This window comes from Macrotis lagotis, chromosome 5 (genome assembly GCF_037893015.1).
Source record: "Macrotis lagotis isolate mMagLag1 chromosome 5, bilby.v1.9.chrom.fasta, whole genome shotgun sequence".
Lineage (NCBI taxonomy): Eukaryota > Metazoa > Chordata > Mammalia > Peramelemorphia > Peramelidae > Macrotis > Macrotis lagotis.
Window position 1 is genome coordinate 254,045,771 of NC_133662.1, and position 14,753 is coordinate 254,060,523.

At 47.4% G+C, this 14,753-nt stretch overlaps 1 protein-coding gene across 1 annotated transcript; it reads left to right on the plus strand.

Annotated features, from left to right (window-relative positions):
• The first annotated feature begins 5,909 nt into the window (after positions 1–5,909).
• On the plus strand, positions 5,910–13,330 carry TBL2 (transducin beta like 2). The gene is made up of 7 exons (XM_074189427.1): positions 5,910–6,113; positions 8,617–8,738; positions 8,983–9,167; positions 9,530–9,681; positions 11,409–11,535; positions 11,650–11,802; positions 12,009–13,330. The coding sequence occupies exons 1-7, from the start codon at positions 5,996–5,998 to the stop codon at positions 12,469–12,471; spliced, it is 1,320 nt and encodes a 439-aa protein (XP_074045528.1). The 5' UTR covers positions 5,910–5,995; the 3' UTR covers positions 12,472–13,330.
• Positions 13,331–14,753: the final 1,423 nt, after the last annotated feature.

Below are 14,753 nucleotides of genomic sequence, written 5' to 3' on the forward strand. Positions count from 1 at the left end.
CTCTGGGATGAATTGCATTATCTAAAAGTCCACCAGAGAAGTTGCTTTCATATTTTTGTTTCCCACAGTTGCTATTGCCAACTGTATTTCCCTCCATCAATTTCTCCCCACTTCCATTTATTCTATTCTCTCTCTCTCTCCTTTCATTTTGTCTCCTCCTCAAATGTGTGTGTTATGGGACAGCAAAGTGGCACAAAGGACAGAGCACCAGCCCTGGAGCCAAGAGGACCCAAGCCTAAGTCCTCCTCCAGACACCCAACAACTACCTAGTTGTGTGATCCTGGACAGGCCACTCTACCCCACTACCTTGCAAAAAAAAAAAAAAAATGTGTTGTATCTGACTACCCTCTCCCCTGGTCTTTCCTCTTCTCTATCACCTATTCCCCCCCCCCCCCCTTCACTTACCCCTCTCCTGAGTAAGTTAGATTTCTATACCCTTTTAAGTGCTTATGTTGTTTCCTCTCTGAGCCATTTCTGATGAGAATGAAGGTTCCCTCATTTCCCCTCACTTTACCCCATTCCACTCCATTGCAAAAGCTTTCTCTTGACTCTTTTACATGAAATATCTTAGCCCATTCTACCTCTCCTTTCCCTTTCTTCCAATACATTTGTCACCCATGGACTCCATCTTTATATTATACCTTCATGTTCAGCTTTCTCAACAGCCCAGAGAGCTAGGACAACTGTATTAAACTGGTTATAGTTTAAATTATCTCCAAGCAGAGGAAGAAAAACAAAACACACAGAAAAAAATAAAATACCCTTACTGAATCCGATAAAGTGTTGAGGAATACTTTATAAAAATTATCTCTTATTATCTCTTTCCCTTGATCCTAATTCCTCATGTCAAAGGTTACTAATATGTAAATATGTTTAACAAAATATGTATGACTGTTCCCTATTAGGGGGGTGGGAAGGAAGGATTGAGAGAAATTTTGTAACTTGGAAATATTTATGTACAAATGAAGATTTTTAAAAAGAAATTAAAAAAAAATTACCTCCCTCATAGGTTTTCTGTGAGTAGAGTGCTTGGTAAAACTCAAAGTCCCATATAGATGAGGCTATTTCCCTTTGGCTAAAATGAAACAACAAAGTTAGTTTTATAAATGAAGTTTAATTCTCTAGGATCTTACCAGAACCCATGGGTGGATGGCATCCTTACAAATGCCAACACTGACCCAACATTTTTTTTTTTTTTTGCAAGGCAATGGGGTTAAGTGGCTTACCCAAAACCACACAGCTAGGTAATTATTAAGTGTCTGAGGCCACATTTGAACTCAGGTCCTCCTGACTCCAGGGCCGGTGCTTTATCCACTGCACCACCTAGCTACCCCCTGACCCAACATTTTTGGGAATTTTTATACAATGTAGCCAAAGAGTCATAAAACTTTACACAGCCAACCAATAAGATTTCACATAGATAACGTGGTTTCACAAATTATTCTCTCAAATCTTATAATATTTACTGAAAATTCCACAATAGGATTTTCTTTCTGTTCATCCAGGATGTCTCATCTTAAAGTTTGTCGATCAAGGTACTAACACTGTGATAACCAGATAGATAGTGACACAGGTGAAGTCAACATTGTAGGAGACAGGCTTTATATAGCCAATTAGCCTCTTATAACCCTTAGTTAAGAGTCAAACTTCTGATCAGAAACATATTGCTCAAGAATTTTAATTACATTTAAAGATTATCAACATTGCTGCTGATTTGTTTCTTGGGTTCGGTTCTGCCCTGTAATGAATCGCAGATCAGACTGGGAATGCAGGTTTTGGAAAGAAAAAAAGAGATTTATTAAAGTTACAACATATTAAGAAAGTAATGGAAAAGTTAAAAAGAGTTTAAAGATTAGACCACGAGGATTACTGATTGAATTGACCAGGCCAGCTGTCCAGGTTTCAGCAGGAGGCTGGAAGGTAAAAGGGAGCAAACCCCTTCCTCAATCTCCTTAAATCTCTCCCAGAGTCCCTAGGAGAGGGTGGTAACCTGAGAGTGACCCAAGTCCCTCAATGGACTTTGAAAGAGGGGTCTCTTTTGGGTGGTCTTGGGTGTTTCCAGGGCCTGTGCTGCCTGGCTGCCTCACCAGAAACCAGAAATAAAAAATCAGGTGGAAGGTCGGGCCCTCAGGTATGGCCTACATTAGATGATAAAGGAAGATTCATTTTTACAAAGCAAACAAAAGATTTACAAAGTTTATCTCCAACTGATCTTATCACTCCCATACCCAGGTTTCTCTGCATCATCAGGTTCTACATTTGTTTGTCTGGTGATGACTTAAATGTTCATCTGACAAGATCCAATTTTTTTTTCAGGATTTCTTATCAAGGTGTCAACCTGAGCAGTTTCTGCAGTCTTCCCAGGATGACTCTCCATCTAATACACAACTTGAAAGCCATTCTTTGAGATGCACATTTGAAAAGGTCTGCACAGACAAAACCTTTTCCCTTAGATATATCAAAAAGGAAGGACCCAGTGGGGAGATGAAGATAAACATTCTAAACCTCTATTCCTAGGTTAGAGCCAAAAGAATTATTTTCTTTTTTAATCTGAACTATAGAGATCAAGAAATGTTAATAAACTATTTCAGGCATAATGATCATTTTTGGTATTAAAAAAACCCAAGATTTCTTTGAAAACACAGAAAAGCTAACATTGGAGATGCACTTGAAAATTTAGTTTTTAGCTTTACATGTTATCTCACTGTCCTAGTGCAATCATAAGATAATTTGTTTAGTCATGTCCAGTTCTTCACAAACCCATTCATTTGAGATTTTCTTGGCTGAGATCCTAGAGTGGTTTGCCATTTTGTTCTCCAATTTATTTTACAGATGAGGAAACTGAGGCAGTTATTCTGTTGAATAACAGAAATATCTGTCTAGCCTTTCCAGACATTTTCTGTGGGCCCCTCTCCATTGTCCAGTTTAATCCTCTTCTCGAATGTAAATTCATTTATAGCAACTTCAGTCCCTTCCCCTTAGCCCTTCTCCACATGTCTGCCTCTTAGCTTTCCAAGGTATTTGTTTGAATACAGTCAAGTCCAGGTGATGCCTCCTTGCATGAGAGTGGGCTAGGCTACCTATAAAGATTTGGCCCAATCTCTTCCTCCATGCTGGTTCCACATGGATCTGACCCAGTCATCTAAGTAGTCCCAGCTCCATGTGGCTGATTCCACCTTGATCTATGCTCAATCACAGTCCTGTGGATTGCTATTCTCCTTGCTATTCTCCCCAATCCAACTAGTGGCAGACTTCTTCGCTTAAATTTATTTTCTTCTTAAAAACTCTCTTTACTTTGTTAAACAACCTAATCTGGGAGCTTTTTGTAGTAATCTCTGCAACCTGTGAATTAAAATCAATGCCTTTTCTTACCTTCCTGAATCAGAGCACCTAGTGATTCCGGCACCCAAACAAACCACAGGTGTCTCTCTTGGATCTCCCCACCCCAGCTACTCTGACCCCAGGGTCACACAGCTGGTGTCTGAGATCAAATTTGAACTCAGGTCTTCCTGACTCCAGGCCAATACTCTATCCATTGTACTAACTGAACAAGGTGACTGACTATTGCAGATATAAATTCTCCATCTCACAAATGTGGAACTAAAGTTCAAGAGGTTAACTGTAGAGCCCATGGAGTTACAAGCAAAAGTGTCAGAGCTCAAATTTTTTTCCATTATCATGTAAGAGAGTTATATGGGGTGGCTAGTTGGCACAGCAGATAAAAGCATAGGGACTGAAATCGAGAAGACCTTAGTTCAAATATCTCAGATACTGCGTGATCTTGAGCAAATCATTTAACTTTTTTGCCTCAGTACTTTCATCTATAAAATGAACTGGAAAACAAAACAGCACATCACTCTAGTATCTTTGCCAAGAAAACCCCAAAAAAGCAGTCATAGAGAACTGAACGCAGCTGAAATGACTAAACAATGACCAATGTTCCTTAAAAGAGATTTTCTGGGTTGCTAGAATGGCCTGGTCAATCACCATTCTCCTGTTATGAGGAAAAAATGCTATTGTTCACTAGAATCAGAGTCCCTTCTCCCCTGAGCAGAGCAAGATTTTAAAAATACCAAATTCTTTCTCTAGACTCCATGCAGAGTCTCCAATGTTTTCTTAATTTATCATTCCTAGAATTAGCATTTCCCTGTATCATGTCTCCCTTTGTATCCAATAGCATCTTCACCAATAGATATGCTAGGTGCTACAGTGGACATAGCACCGACCTAGAAGTCTGAAAGATGGGAGTAAAAATTTCACCTCAGACTTTTTTTTTGTTTTTGCAAGGCAAATGGGGTTAAGTGGCTTGCCCAAGGCCACACAGCTAGGTAATTATTAAGTGTCTGAGACTGGATTTGAACCCAGGTACTCCTGACTCCAAGGCCGATGCTCTATCCACTACACCACCTAGCCACCCCTACTTCAGACATTTGACAATAGTTGTGTGACCTTGGACAAATCACTTAACCGGATTGCCTCACATCCAGGGCCATCTCTAGTCCTCCTGATTCCTATCTGGCCACTGGATCAGATGGTCTGGAAGATAAAGTGAGAGTAGTGACTTAGCACAGCCCTGCCTCACTCAAGTCCAATTCATGTGCTTGTCATGCATCACCTCCCTGATACCATGGTCTTCTTCTACAAGGAAGGGCAAACATATAGTATTCCTTTTAACGATGCAGATGTGAAACAATCCATGTCACTCATGGCCCCCTGCCCAAGGATCCCACGCTCAACTAGCTGGATTCTTTCTCAAGTCTTTTCAACAGAGCTAAAATGTCAGTGGAGCATGTTTGGCCTGACACACAACCAGTCCATCTTTGTTTATCATTCATTTATTGCAGGGCTGTTCAAAATGCCACCACTACCATGGAGCCCTCACTAAAATGACAAATTAAAATAAATTGTCTATTGTTTCAATAAAAGCTTTTTAAAGTAAGATGGGACAGCCCTGATTTATCGGATGATATCATAGATACCATTTCTCCCATGTAATTACTGACTGGTTGTGTGTTGCAGCCTACTCCTGCCCACCCCACTGTCCTTTGAATGATCCCCATCTTCATTCCTTTAGTAACCATCTGCTTCCATGATTTGCAATCAAAATCACCAGAAGAGGGGCGGCTAGGTGGTGCAGTGGATAGAGCACCGGTCCTGGAGTCAGGAGGACCTGAGTTCAAATCCGGCCTCAGACACTTCATCATGACCTAGCTGTGTGGCCTTGGCAAGCCACTTAACCGCCTTGCTTGCAAAAACTAAAAATAAAAAACCAATCATCACCAAGTCAGCCCAGAGGTCAGCCCTCAAGAGGAGGGAGCCAAGGATGTGGAATATGGCAAGGCCCGGGGGGCTCCGGTCATCAGGGGCTGTTTTGCTGCTTCTTCCCTGTTTGATGCAGAATATATCTAAAATGAGGTAAAAAAAAAAGTTCGTAGGATCTTAAACATAGCAACATAAAGCAGAAGGTGCTCTGCTGCAGGGAGGGATTTGTGAGCAGAGCCAGGAGGCTCCTCCCAGGCCACGGAACCACGTGGAGCCCAGTCCAGCCCCTCTGGAGGGGACTCCCTCCTCATTGGTGGAGAGCAACGCCCCGCCCCTTACCGGCCATCTCCGCCAATGAGGAGGGAGCGGCCGCTTCGCGGCGAGGTGGGCCAGCAGCCGCTAGGTGGCGCCGCGGGGCAGCGCGGGCCCCGCCGCGGCCGGAGCCGGGAGGGGGAGGGGCTGCTCGTCTCCTGGCCTGGGATTGGACGAGTCAAAGGGGAGGCCACGGGGGCCGAGGGGGGCAACGACCGGCCCAGGACCACTCAGCCGGAAGCGGCCACCCCGAGCGGCCTCGCCTCCGGCCGTCAGGCGCCTCCCCGCCCCCCACGCGGACGTGCAGCCGCGCCTGCGCCCCGCCGCGGCCCGCGCGCGCGGCCCCGCGGCCACCGTGCTCGCCCCCGCGCCCGGCCACGCGACGCCGCCCCCCCCACGAGGCGGCCGGCCCAACGGAAGGATGGAGGTGACGGAGCTGCTGGGGGTGTCGCTGCTGTTCGGCCTGCTCGCCCTGCTGGCGGCGCTCGCAGGGCAGAGCCGGAGAGGCTGGACCTGGTGGAGGGCCAAAGAGCAGGAGGGTGAGCGCCGGGGCGGCGCGGCCTAGCGCGGCTGTCGGGGCCTGCCCGAGGGGGCGGGGGCCGTGGGGGAGGTGGCGGGGCGGGGCCGGGGAGGGAAGAGCCGGGACCGGAAGAGGCGGCGGGGCGGGGCGGGGCCGGCGAGGGAAGAACCGGGACCGGAAGAGGCAGCGGGGGCGGGGCGGGGCGGGGGAGGGAAGAACCTGGACCGGAAGAGGCGGCGGGGGCGGGGCGGGGCCGGGGAGGGAAGAGCCGGGACCGGAAGAGGCGGCGGGGCGGGGCGGGGCCGGCGAGGGAAGAACCGGGACCGGAAGAGGTAGCGGGGGCGGGGCGGGGCCGGCGAGGGAAGAGCCGGGACCGGAAGAGGCGGCGGGGGCCGGGGCCGGCGAGGGAAGAACCGGGACCGGAAGAGGCGGCGGGGCGGGGCCGGTGAGGGAAGAACCGGGACCGGAAGAGACGGCGGGGCGGGGCCGGGGCTGCCCCGCCCCCACCCGGCCCCTCTCAGGCTCCCTGGCTGTAAGACGGGGTGCCCCGGGGCCAGCCCCCGGGAGGGGCGCGGGTTAGTAGCCCCCAGGGCGCTCACTTGTGTTTTTTCAGTTGTTACCAGGCAGATGCCCAAGGCCGCACGGCTAGGTAGTGAGTGTCTGAGGCTGGATTTGAACCCAGGCCCTCCGGACTCCACCGGGCTTTGGAACCAGGTTTTCAGTTCCAGCCCCCCCCATACACGCACACAGCACCCCGAGAGGGGCCGAACATGGGCACATGGTTCTGTAGGTATCCCTGTGACTCCTGCTGTGGAAGGAGAGGCAGAGCAGAAGGAAAGCCCTGGGATGGAAAAGCAAAGCAAATTTGAAAATTAAAAGTAGTCAGCTTTGGCCCACCCTCGGGAGGGAGCTTCCACTCTCAAGAGCAGTCTGAGGCTTGGGAGATGCCGCTTAACTTTTAGGGGTGACCTTGCTGCTGTGGGGGGCCTTGGGGAGAAAAGAGAGAGTCTAAGAGCTCCAGATGTGGCGGGACAACGGGACCTTAGCTGCCCGCCCTTGTTTTGTTACAAAATAAAATCTTGTTTGGTGACAGTTTGTTTTTTATATCATTTAAATTTCCCACAATGCTCCTCCCTGCACACTCACCATTTCCCAGAGCCCTCTTTTTTTTTTAAGGTTTTTGCAAGGCAGTGGGGTTAAGTGACTTGCCCAGGGCCACACAGCTAGGTAATTATTGTCTGAGGCCGGGTTTGAACCCAGGTACTCCTGACTCCAAGGCCAGTACTTTATCCACTGTGCCACCTCGCTGCCCCAGAGCCTTCTTTTAATATAGAATTGAAATTATAAAAAAGAGGAAGAAAAAAAGATCCTCAAAATTATCAAACAGACCCAAAAAGCATGACCTTGTGTGTAAGATCACTCTACTTCCAAGAAGCAGAGGTTTCTTGTATCTCTTCTTAAGATCTTAGAATTTTTTCAGCATTGCATTTCAATGGCTTCTTTACTGTTTTTCTATCACTGTAGTCCTATGTATATTCTTTTCATGTTTCTTCTTCACATTGCATCAGTTCATGTAAGTCTATTGAGTACAAGGTCATTGAGGTGGGAGGAAGGCTGGGACAATTAAGAAAAAAACACTCCTTCTGAAGGGGCTGTTTGAGGGTGGTTTTGAAGGAACCTAGACAATTCTGAGAGGTTGAGGGAGAGTATTCCAGGCACTGGAGGACCACCAGTGCAAAAGGACAGAGGCAGGAGGGAAGAAGAGTCTCATGGGTGAAAAACAGTAAAGCCCTGTTTATTCTTCAGCTGATTTCAGCCTACCAACCCTCTGGGACCCCATTTGGGGTTTTTCTTGGCAGAGATACTGGAGGGGTTTGCCATTTCCTTCTTCAGCTCATTTTACAGATGAGGAAACAGGCAAACAGGATGAAGTGACTTGCCCGGGGTCTCACAGCTAGTAAGTGCCTAAAGCTGGATTTGAACTTGGGTCTTCCTGACTCCAAGCCCAGTGCTTTAATCCATTGAACCCACCTAGCCCTAAGTTCTGTTTAGCAATACCATAAGGTCCAGGAGAGGGAATATTTTCTAATAAGGCTGAAAATGTAAGTTGGGGCCAGGTTGCAGAAAGGCTCCAAATACTCCAAAGACAATTTTCTATTTAATCATAGAGGTAAGGGTCACTAAGTTTAATAGGGCTTTAGGAAAGTCTTTTTACTCAAGATAGATTGGAGAGGGAGGCAAGTTAGAAAGAAGCCTATTGCAATAGTCCAGTGATTAATATACAAACAACATGGACTGTTTGAATGGAGAGGAAGGGAGGGACATGAAAGATGTGAGGAAAGAAACGGCAGATGTCACTCACCATGTTTTGTGGGCTAAGAATGTCAGTGAAATTGGGAACCTGGGTCTTTAATTTGACAAAGACCCCTGAGGCCCAGAGAGGTCAGCACCCTCCCCCCCCAGGTCTCAGAAAGCTACTTGAGCTCCCACTGTTAGGGCCCTGAGAGACTTCTCTCTTACAGAGATCTCCAACGGAGTGTCATTATATAAAAGTCAAACGCACAGGAAACAAAAGCCACGATACCGTAAGGAAAAGCCTCATCAGCACATTTTTGTTCATGCTCTCCTGGCTGCTGTGTTGAAGGTAATCCAGCCTCTCCATCCCTTGGGTGTGAGCTTGTACATACATCTCCACACCCAGGACTTAGCATCTCCCAGATGGCCTCCTTCTCAGGCCAAACCTTTCTGGCCTGGGTCAGGAGGAAAACCACCTCTCAACCCAATCTTGATGCCATCAGATCCTGGGAGTGGGGTGGTAGTGGACTCCTAAGCTGCCAGAAGAATTTCCTTCCCAAGACTTGGCAAAACTACCCTTCTTTCTCCCCCAGAGTCATGGGGGGAATGTCACTAGCATGGACTTCAGCAACAACGGTAAATATCTGGCGACCTGTGCTGACGACCGCACCATCCACGTCTGGAGCACCAAGAATTTCTTGCAACGGGAACATCGAAGTCTTCGAGTTAATGTGAAATTGGACCATGCCACCTTGGTGCGCTTCAGCCCTGACTGCAGGTGGGATGAAGTAGGCCTCAAGCCTACATAAGCAAAGTTCTTGGGGTCATATCCTTCTTGGGTTTACTCAGAGAGGTAAAGAGAAGGGCACTTGCCAGCTAGCAAGGTGTCCTGAACACTGTAGATCTCTGAAAGGAGGGATGTGCAACAGGGCCCCTTTGCATAGGACTTCCTTTGGGCTTCCAGGGTCTCCCTTTGAAAAACAAGACCTTTCTGACTTTGGAGACTGACTGGGGGTAGGGGTGGAATCTAGGGGTTTGAGCAGACTCGAGCCAATACCAGTCTCTGAGAAAACCTGATGAGCAAAGCCCTCAGAGATTGAAGGAAGTCTTTGTAACCTGTTGTTTCCTGCTTGTCCGCAGGGCCTTGATCACCTGGCTGGCTAATGGTGACACCATCCGTATTTTCAAAATGAACAAGAAAGAAGATGGTAACAATAGTTTCCAGCCTCTTGCAGAAGACTTTCCTAAGATGCATAATGCCCCAGTTATCAACATTGGCATTGCTGAGACAGGTGAGAGGTTGCCAGGACAGAGCCCCTGTAAGGAACCCACACAGGCTGAAGTCCTGACTAGGTCTAAGAAAATACAGATTTAAATGAAACAATTACATGAACACAGTTCACTCTATCTGAAAGCTCAAGCTGGAAGGAACTTCAGGCCTCCCAGTCCAGACCTTTTTTTTTTTAAATATTTTTAAATATTTCTGCCCCTTAGACCTCTTTTATAGATGAAGAAGCTGAGACCCTTATAAAAGTTTAAGTGAGGGGGAGCTAGGTGGTGCAGTGGATAAAGCACCAGCCCTGGAGTCAGGGGTACCTGGGTTCAAATCCGGTCTCAGACATTTAATAATGACCTATCTGTGTGGACTTAGGCAAGCCACTTAACCCCATTTGCCTTGCAAAAAAACCTAAAAAATATATATATAAAGAAGTTTTAAGTGACTTCCACAAGACAGCACAGGTCATTGCTCTCAGAAGCAAGATGGCAACCCATTTCCCCCATCTGGGTTAGGTGACCCCCTTTTGACATGCACATAAATAAAACAATAAACTTATGTCATCATAGCTTCACAGACATTTCTGTGGGGTTTTATTTTAAAGAGTTTATTGCAAAATTAAGGTAATTACATAGTTTCATGCTAAAGAAAAATTTTTAACAGCTTCCTTTGGGACCAGTAGGGAGAAAGGGACCTCTCTATTCACCACATTTTGAAGGTCATAGTTTCCAAGATTCCCCTCAACAAGGCATTGAGACCTCCTCACTCATAGTCACAGTCTCAGAGATAGAAAGAAGAGAACATTGAGATTCAGTTGACCCATTTTATTGGAAGCCAGGAGAGCAAGAGGGAATACCCAGCATAGGAGGATGATGATGATGATGATGTTTGTCCTTCATACTTGAAGGAGACCATGACTTACATGTAAATTGGATTTGGGAGGGGGGAGGGGGAGGCAGAGGGCCATGCTATGTCACCAGTCTTGCTTTCTCCTCTGGCAGGCCAACTAGGTGGCACAGTGGAGAGAGCCCTAGTCTTGTGGTCAAGGGGACAGGAGTTAGAATCCAGTCTCAGACATTTACCAACTGTGTGAGCTTGGGTAACTTGCTTCGTCCTAATTGCCTTGCATCTAGGGCCATCCCCAGGCATCCTGATTCATGTCTGGCCACTGGACCCAGATGGTTCTGGAAGCGAAAGTGAAGCTGGTTACTTAAGACAGCTCCTCCTCAAATCCATTTCATATGCTTGTCATGGCATCATCTCCCTGATGCCATGGTCTTCTTCAAGAAAGAAGGACAAAGGGGCGGCTAGGTGGCTCAGTTGATAAAACACTGGCCCAGGAGTCACAAGTACCTGGGTTCAAATCTGACCTCAGACACTTCATAATTACCTAGCTGTGTGGCCTTGAACAAGCCACTTAACCCCATTGCCTTGCAAAAAAATTTAAAACAAAAAAAAAGAATGAAGGACAAAACAAAAATATTTCTTCTCCAAAGCCATCCAGAGTCAAGTGTCTGGAGATGGTCGTGGATGCGAGGTTATCAGGGTTAAGTGACTTGCCCAAGCTCACACAGCTAATAAGTGTCTGAGCCCAGATTTGAACTCAGTAACTGAGTTCCAGACTCCTGGCACATTGTTGTACCCACTATACCATCTAGTTCCCAGCCTCATCCCCCCCAGTATAGGGAGACAAAGAGGAATGTCCCTGCCTTCTATTACCAGTCTGAACTTGCCATCTCTCAGGAAAATTCATCATGTCTGTCTCCAGTGACACAACAATCATCATCTGGAACCTAAAGGGGGAAGTGCTGTCCATCATCAACACGAATCAGATGAACAACACCTATGCAGTCATCTCCCCTTGTAGCAGGTGAGGATGAGGGGAGATCAGGGAAGCACAGAGAGGGGAAAGGCTGAGAACCTTGGGGTGATGGAGCCAGAGCTCCAGATCCAGACCCTAGTGACTCTTGGTTCTTTGTGGCAGATTTGTGGGTTCATGTGGCTTCACTCCAGATGTAAAAGTTTGGGAAATTTGCTTTGGCAAAAGTGGGCAATTCCAGGAAGTGACTCGTGCCTTTGAACTGAAGGGCCATGCTGCAGGGATCCACCACTTGGCTTTCTCCAGGGATTCCTGTCGGTGAGTAGACTTCCTCTTGGCCATTCCCAGTGACTTCGCACTGGATGCACCTGGCTGCCCCTTCCCTGACAGACCTTGACAGTCTGGAGGCTCTGGGCCTGGTGTTTGGTAGGTTCTGGACACCAGGTTGGACTCCCATCTGCTTCCATTATCTCCTAGGCAGTATGGTCAGGCCCAGAGTTAGGACCTCTTTTTCTATTGTGTAGGATGGCTACTGTCTCCAAGGATGGGACATGGAAGTTGTGGGCCACAGATGTAGAGTACAAACACCAGCAAGACCCCTACATCCTGCTGACGGGGCTGTACAATGAGGCAACCACCATGCCTTGCATTCTGGCACTCTCTCCTGATGCCCAGGTCTTGGCTCTGGCCAGCAGCAACAATATACGACTCTATAATACAAAGCGTGGTGAGGAAGAAGAGACCTTTAACAAGGTCCATGGAGAGCGTGTGTCTGAAATGACATTTGACACCACAGGTCAGTTCCTGGCCTCCTGTGGAGATAAAGCGGTGAGGATCTTCCATAATACCACTGGCCAGAGAGCCTTAGTGGAGGAGATAAAAGGGCTTCTCAAACGGGGCCCCACAGAAAGCACCCGACAGAGGCTGAATCAGCAACTGATCCAAGCCCAGGCTACTCTCAAAAGGCTGGGGGCTGTGAAGGCCTGAGGAAGGAAAAGTTGGACTTAGAAGGGAGCTATGAGAGATGAGGGATCATCCCTACAGTTGCCCCTGCTCCCCCTCTTCCTTGGCCCAGGGTGGTCTTGAAACAGGCTTTGGAAAGTGGAGCATCATATTAGGATCTCTCTCTCTCTCTCTTTTGTTCTTTTTCCCCTTCCTTGTGTCCCCCACCCAACTTCTGTCTCATTGGACATTTTTGGGGCTACAAACTAATAGTAGTTACCCTTCCACCAGCTAAGGCCTTATCTCTGGGTTTCCGGAAACATTCCATATTGATATTCTGGCACCTGGAAAAAGAAAATTTAAGTCCCCTAATTTTTTGACTCCCAGCCCTACTTTTTCCTCCAAGGAAAGACCTCAGAATCATAAGCTTGGCAGCTGCCTTTGGGCATAAATAGTAATTCATTATGGTGCTTGTCCATGCTGTGGGTCCAAGGGACAGATTCCAGCCAGACCTGGACAGTGTTAGAGGAGGAAAATGGAGTCAAAATGACCTTTCATATCGTGGCAGCCCCATTTATAAACATGATCAGAAGTAGGCTGAAGCCGAGTTTTAGGTAAGGACCAAATTCATTGGAGAGTGGAACGGGCAGTTGTTTTATTTCCAAATAATGGAGCTAGGGCCAAGAGATGTAAAAGTAGGGTCATTATTTACCCATAATTCTCGCCTTGGGGGGGGGATGTTAACCCAGGCAGGCCACTAGCTCTTCTGTTTCTCTCAGTTTCAAAGTTTATAAAAGGAGAGGAATGATACCTACCTGTTAACCTACCTCACAGGGGTGTTGTGGGGGCAGATGAGAGTGTCTCATGTTCTTCCATTGTGAACAAAAGTTGTTTCAACTTTGAATCTGCTATGTGTTGTGCTGTTTTCTCTGGGACCTGGTAGAAGCCAGCCTTCAGATGAAGTGAGGAACAATGGTCCATGTGCTGCTGGGGCAGGGGAGGGCCCTGCTCTCGGAGAGCTCCCAGGGGTTTCAGAGGGGCCCAGTGGGAGAGACTCTCCGGAGGCCTGGACCTTGTGGCTGGAGTGCTCCTCCAGATACCTCCAGCAACTATTTTCTCTTAATTTTCCTAAGTGGTTGGAATTTAAATCATGCCCTTTCCAACATCTAGGCCCTTCACTTCCACAAGCACTAATTGTTTCTGGGTACAGAAAGAAAAATGACTTTGTCCTGCCCCTCCAGAGCTTAGGCTCAGCTTGGGTGGGGGGTTCTGGGTAGACCACAGGGTGCAGGAAAAGGATCAGGTATCTTTTTTCTGGAGGAGGCAAAAGTGAGTACCAACAACTGAGATCTGGAAAGGTTTGCAGAAGAACCAACACAAGCGAGAGGGGAATGGCGTGCCTGCTAATGTCTGCAGCTGGAGTGGATGGATCCGGATGTCTGGTGAGGTTGGGTCGGAGCCCACTGCACGTGAGGCTCAGATCCTGCCCCTCTTTGACTGCTCAGGCCCCTATTCTTAGGCCAGTGGCTGAGACTGAGGAGGGGCAAATAGGGAGCAAAGGAGAGGAAGCAATAAACTGGGCATTGAAAATGGGGCCAAAACAAAGACAATTTAGCACAGGGCCTTTAACTTGGGTGGGCACCTGTTTCTTACAATTTCAGATGTAAAGAGGCTGCAGGAAGAAAGTGGCACAAAATGCTGAGGGTTCCAGAATTGCTACTTGTGCAATTTTAAACTATTAAAGCTTAATGGTTTTGGGACCCTCAGTATTTCATCCATTGACAGAAATTGGCCCAGTGATGAGTAAAGGCTGGGGTGACAGGTGGCAGCTGATCAGCCCAGTTTTGCATGTTAAAAGAGCCAAAGGACCCCATCCTCTTGGAACTTGGGGGGGGGGTGTAGAGGGTTTGCCTCTAGATAGGTTACCCAGTATGGACAATCAGCCTGAGCTTTGTGTAACTGGAGGTAATGATTCCATCACTGAGCTCCATGGAAGTCTTGAAAATGTGAAGGATGACAAATCACAACCACAAGTGGTACCAAGTGGAAACCAAAACAGTGTAAGTTCCTACCCCAAGGGTCACTCCAACATCCTTTCTCTCTACATTCAATGAGCTCACTGCTGGAAGGAGAAGATGAAGGAAGAGAAAGGTAGGAAACAAGGTCTAAGAAAGCAGAAAGCCCCCTTGCCTGGACTTGGGATACATCATTCTTCCTCTGTTTTAGCCTCAGAGTCAAGATATATATCTGAAGATACTGTTGATAAAAATCAATACTGGTCCTAAAAATCAGTCACATCTTTAAACAGAGCATACTGGCCAAGTCCC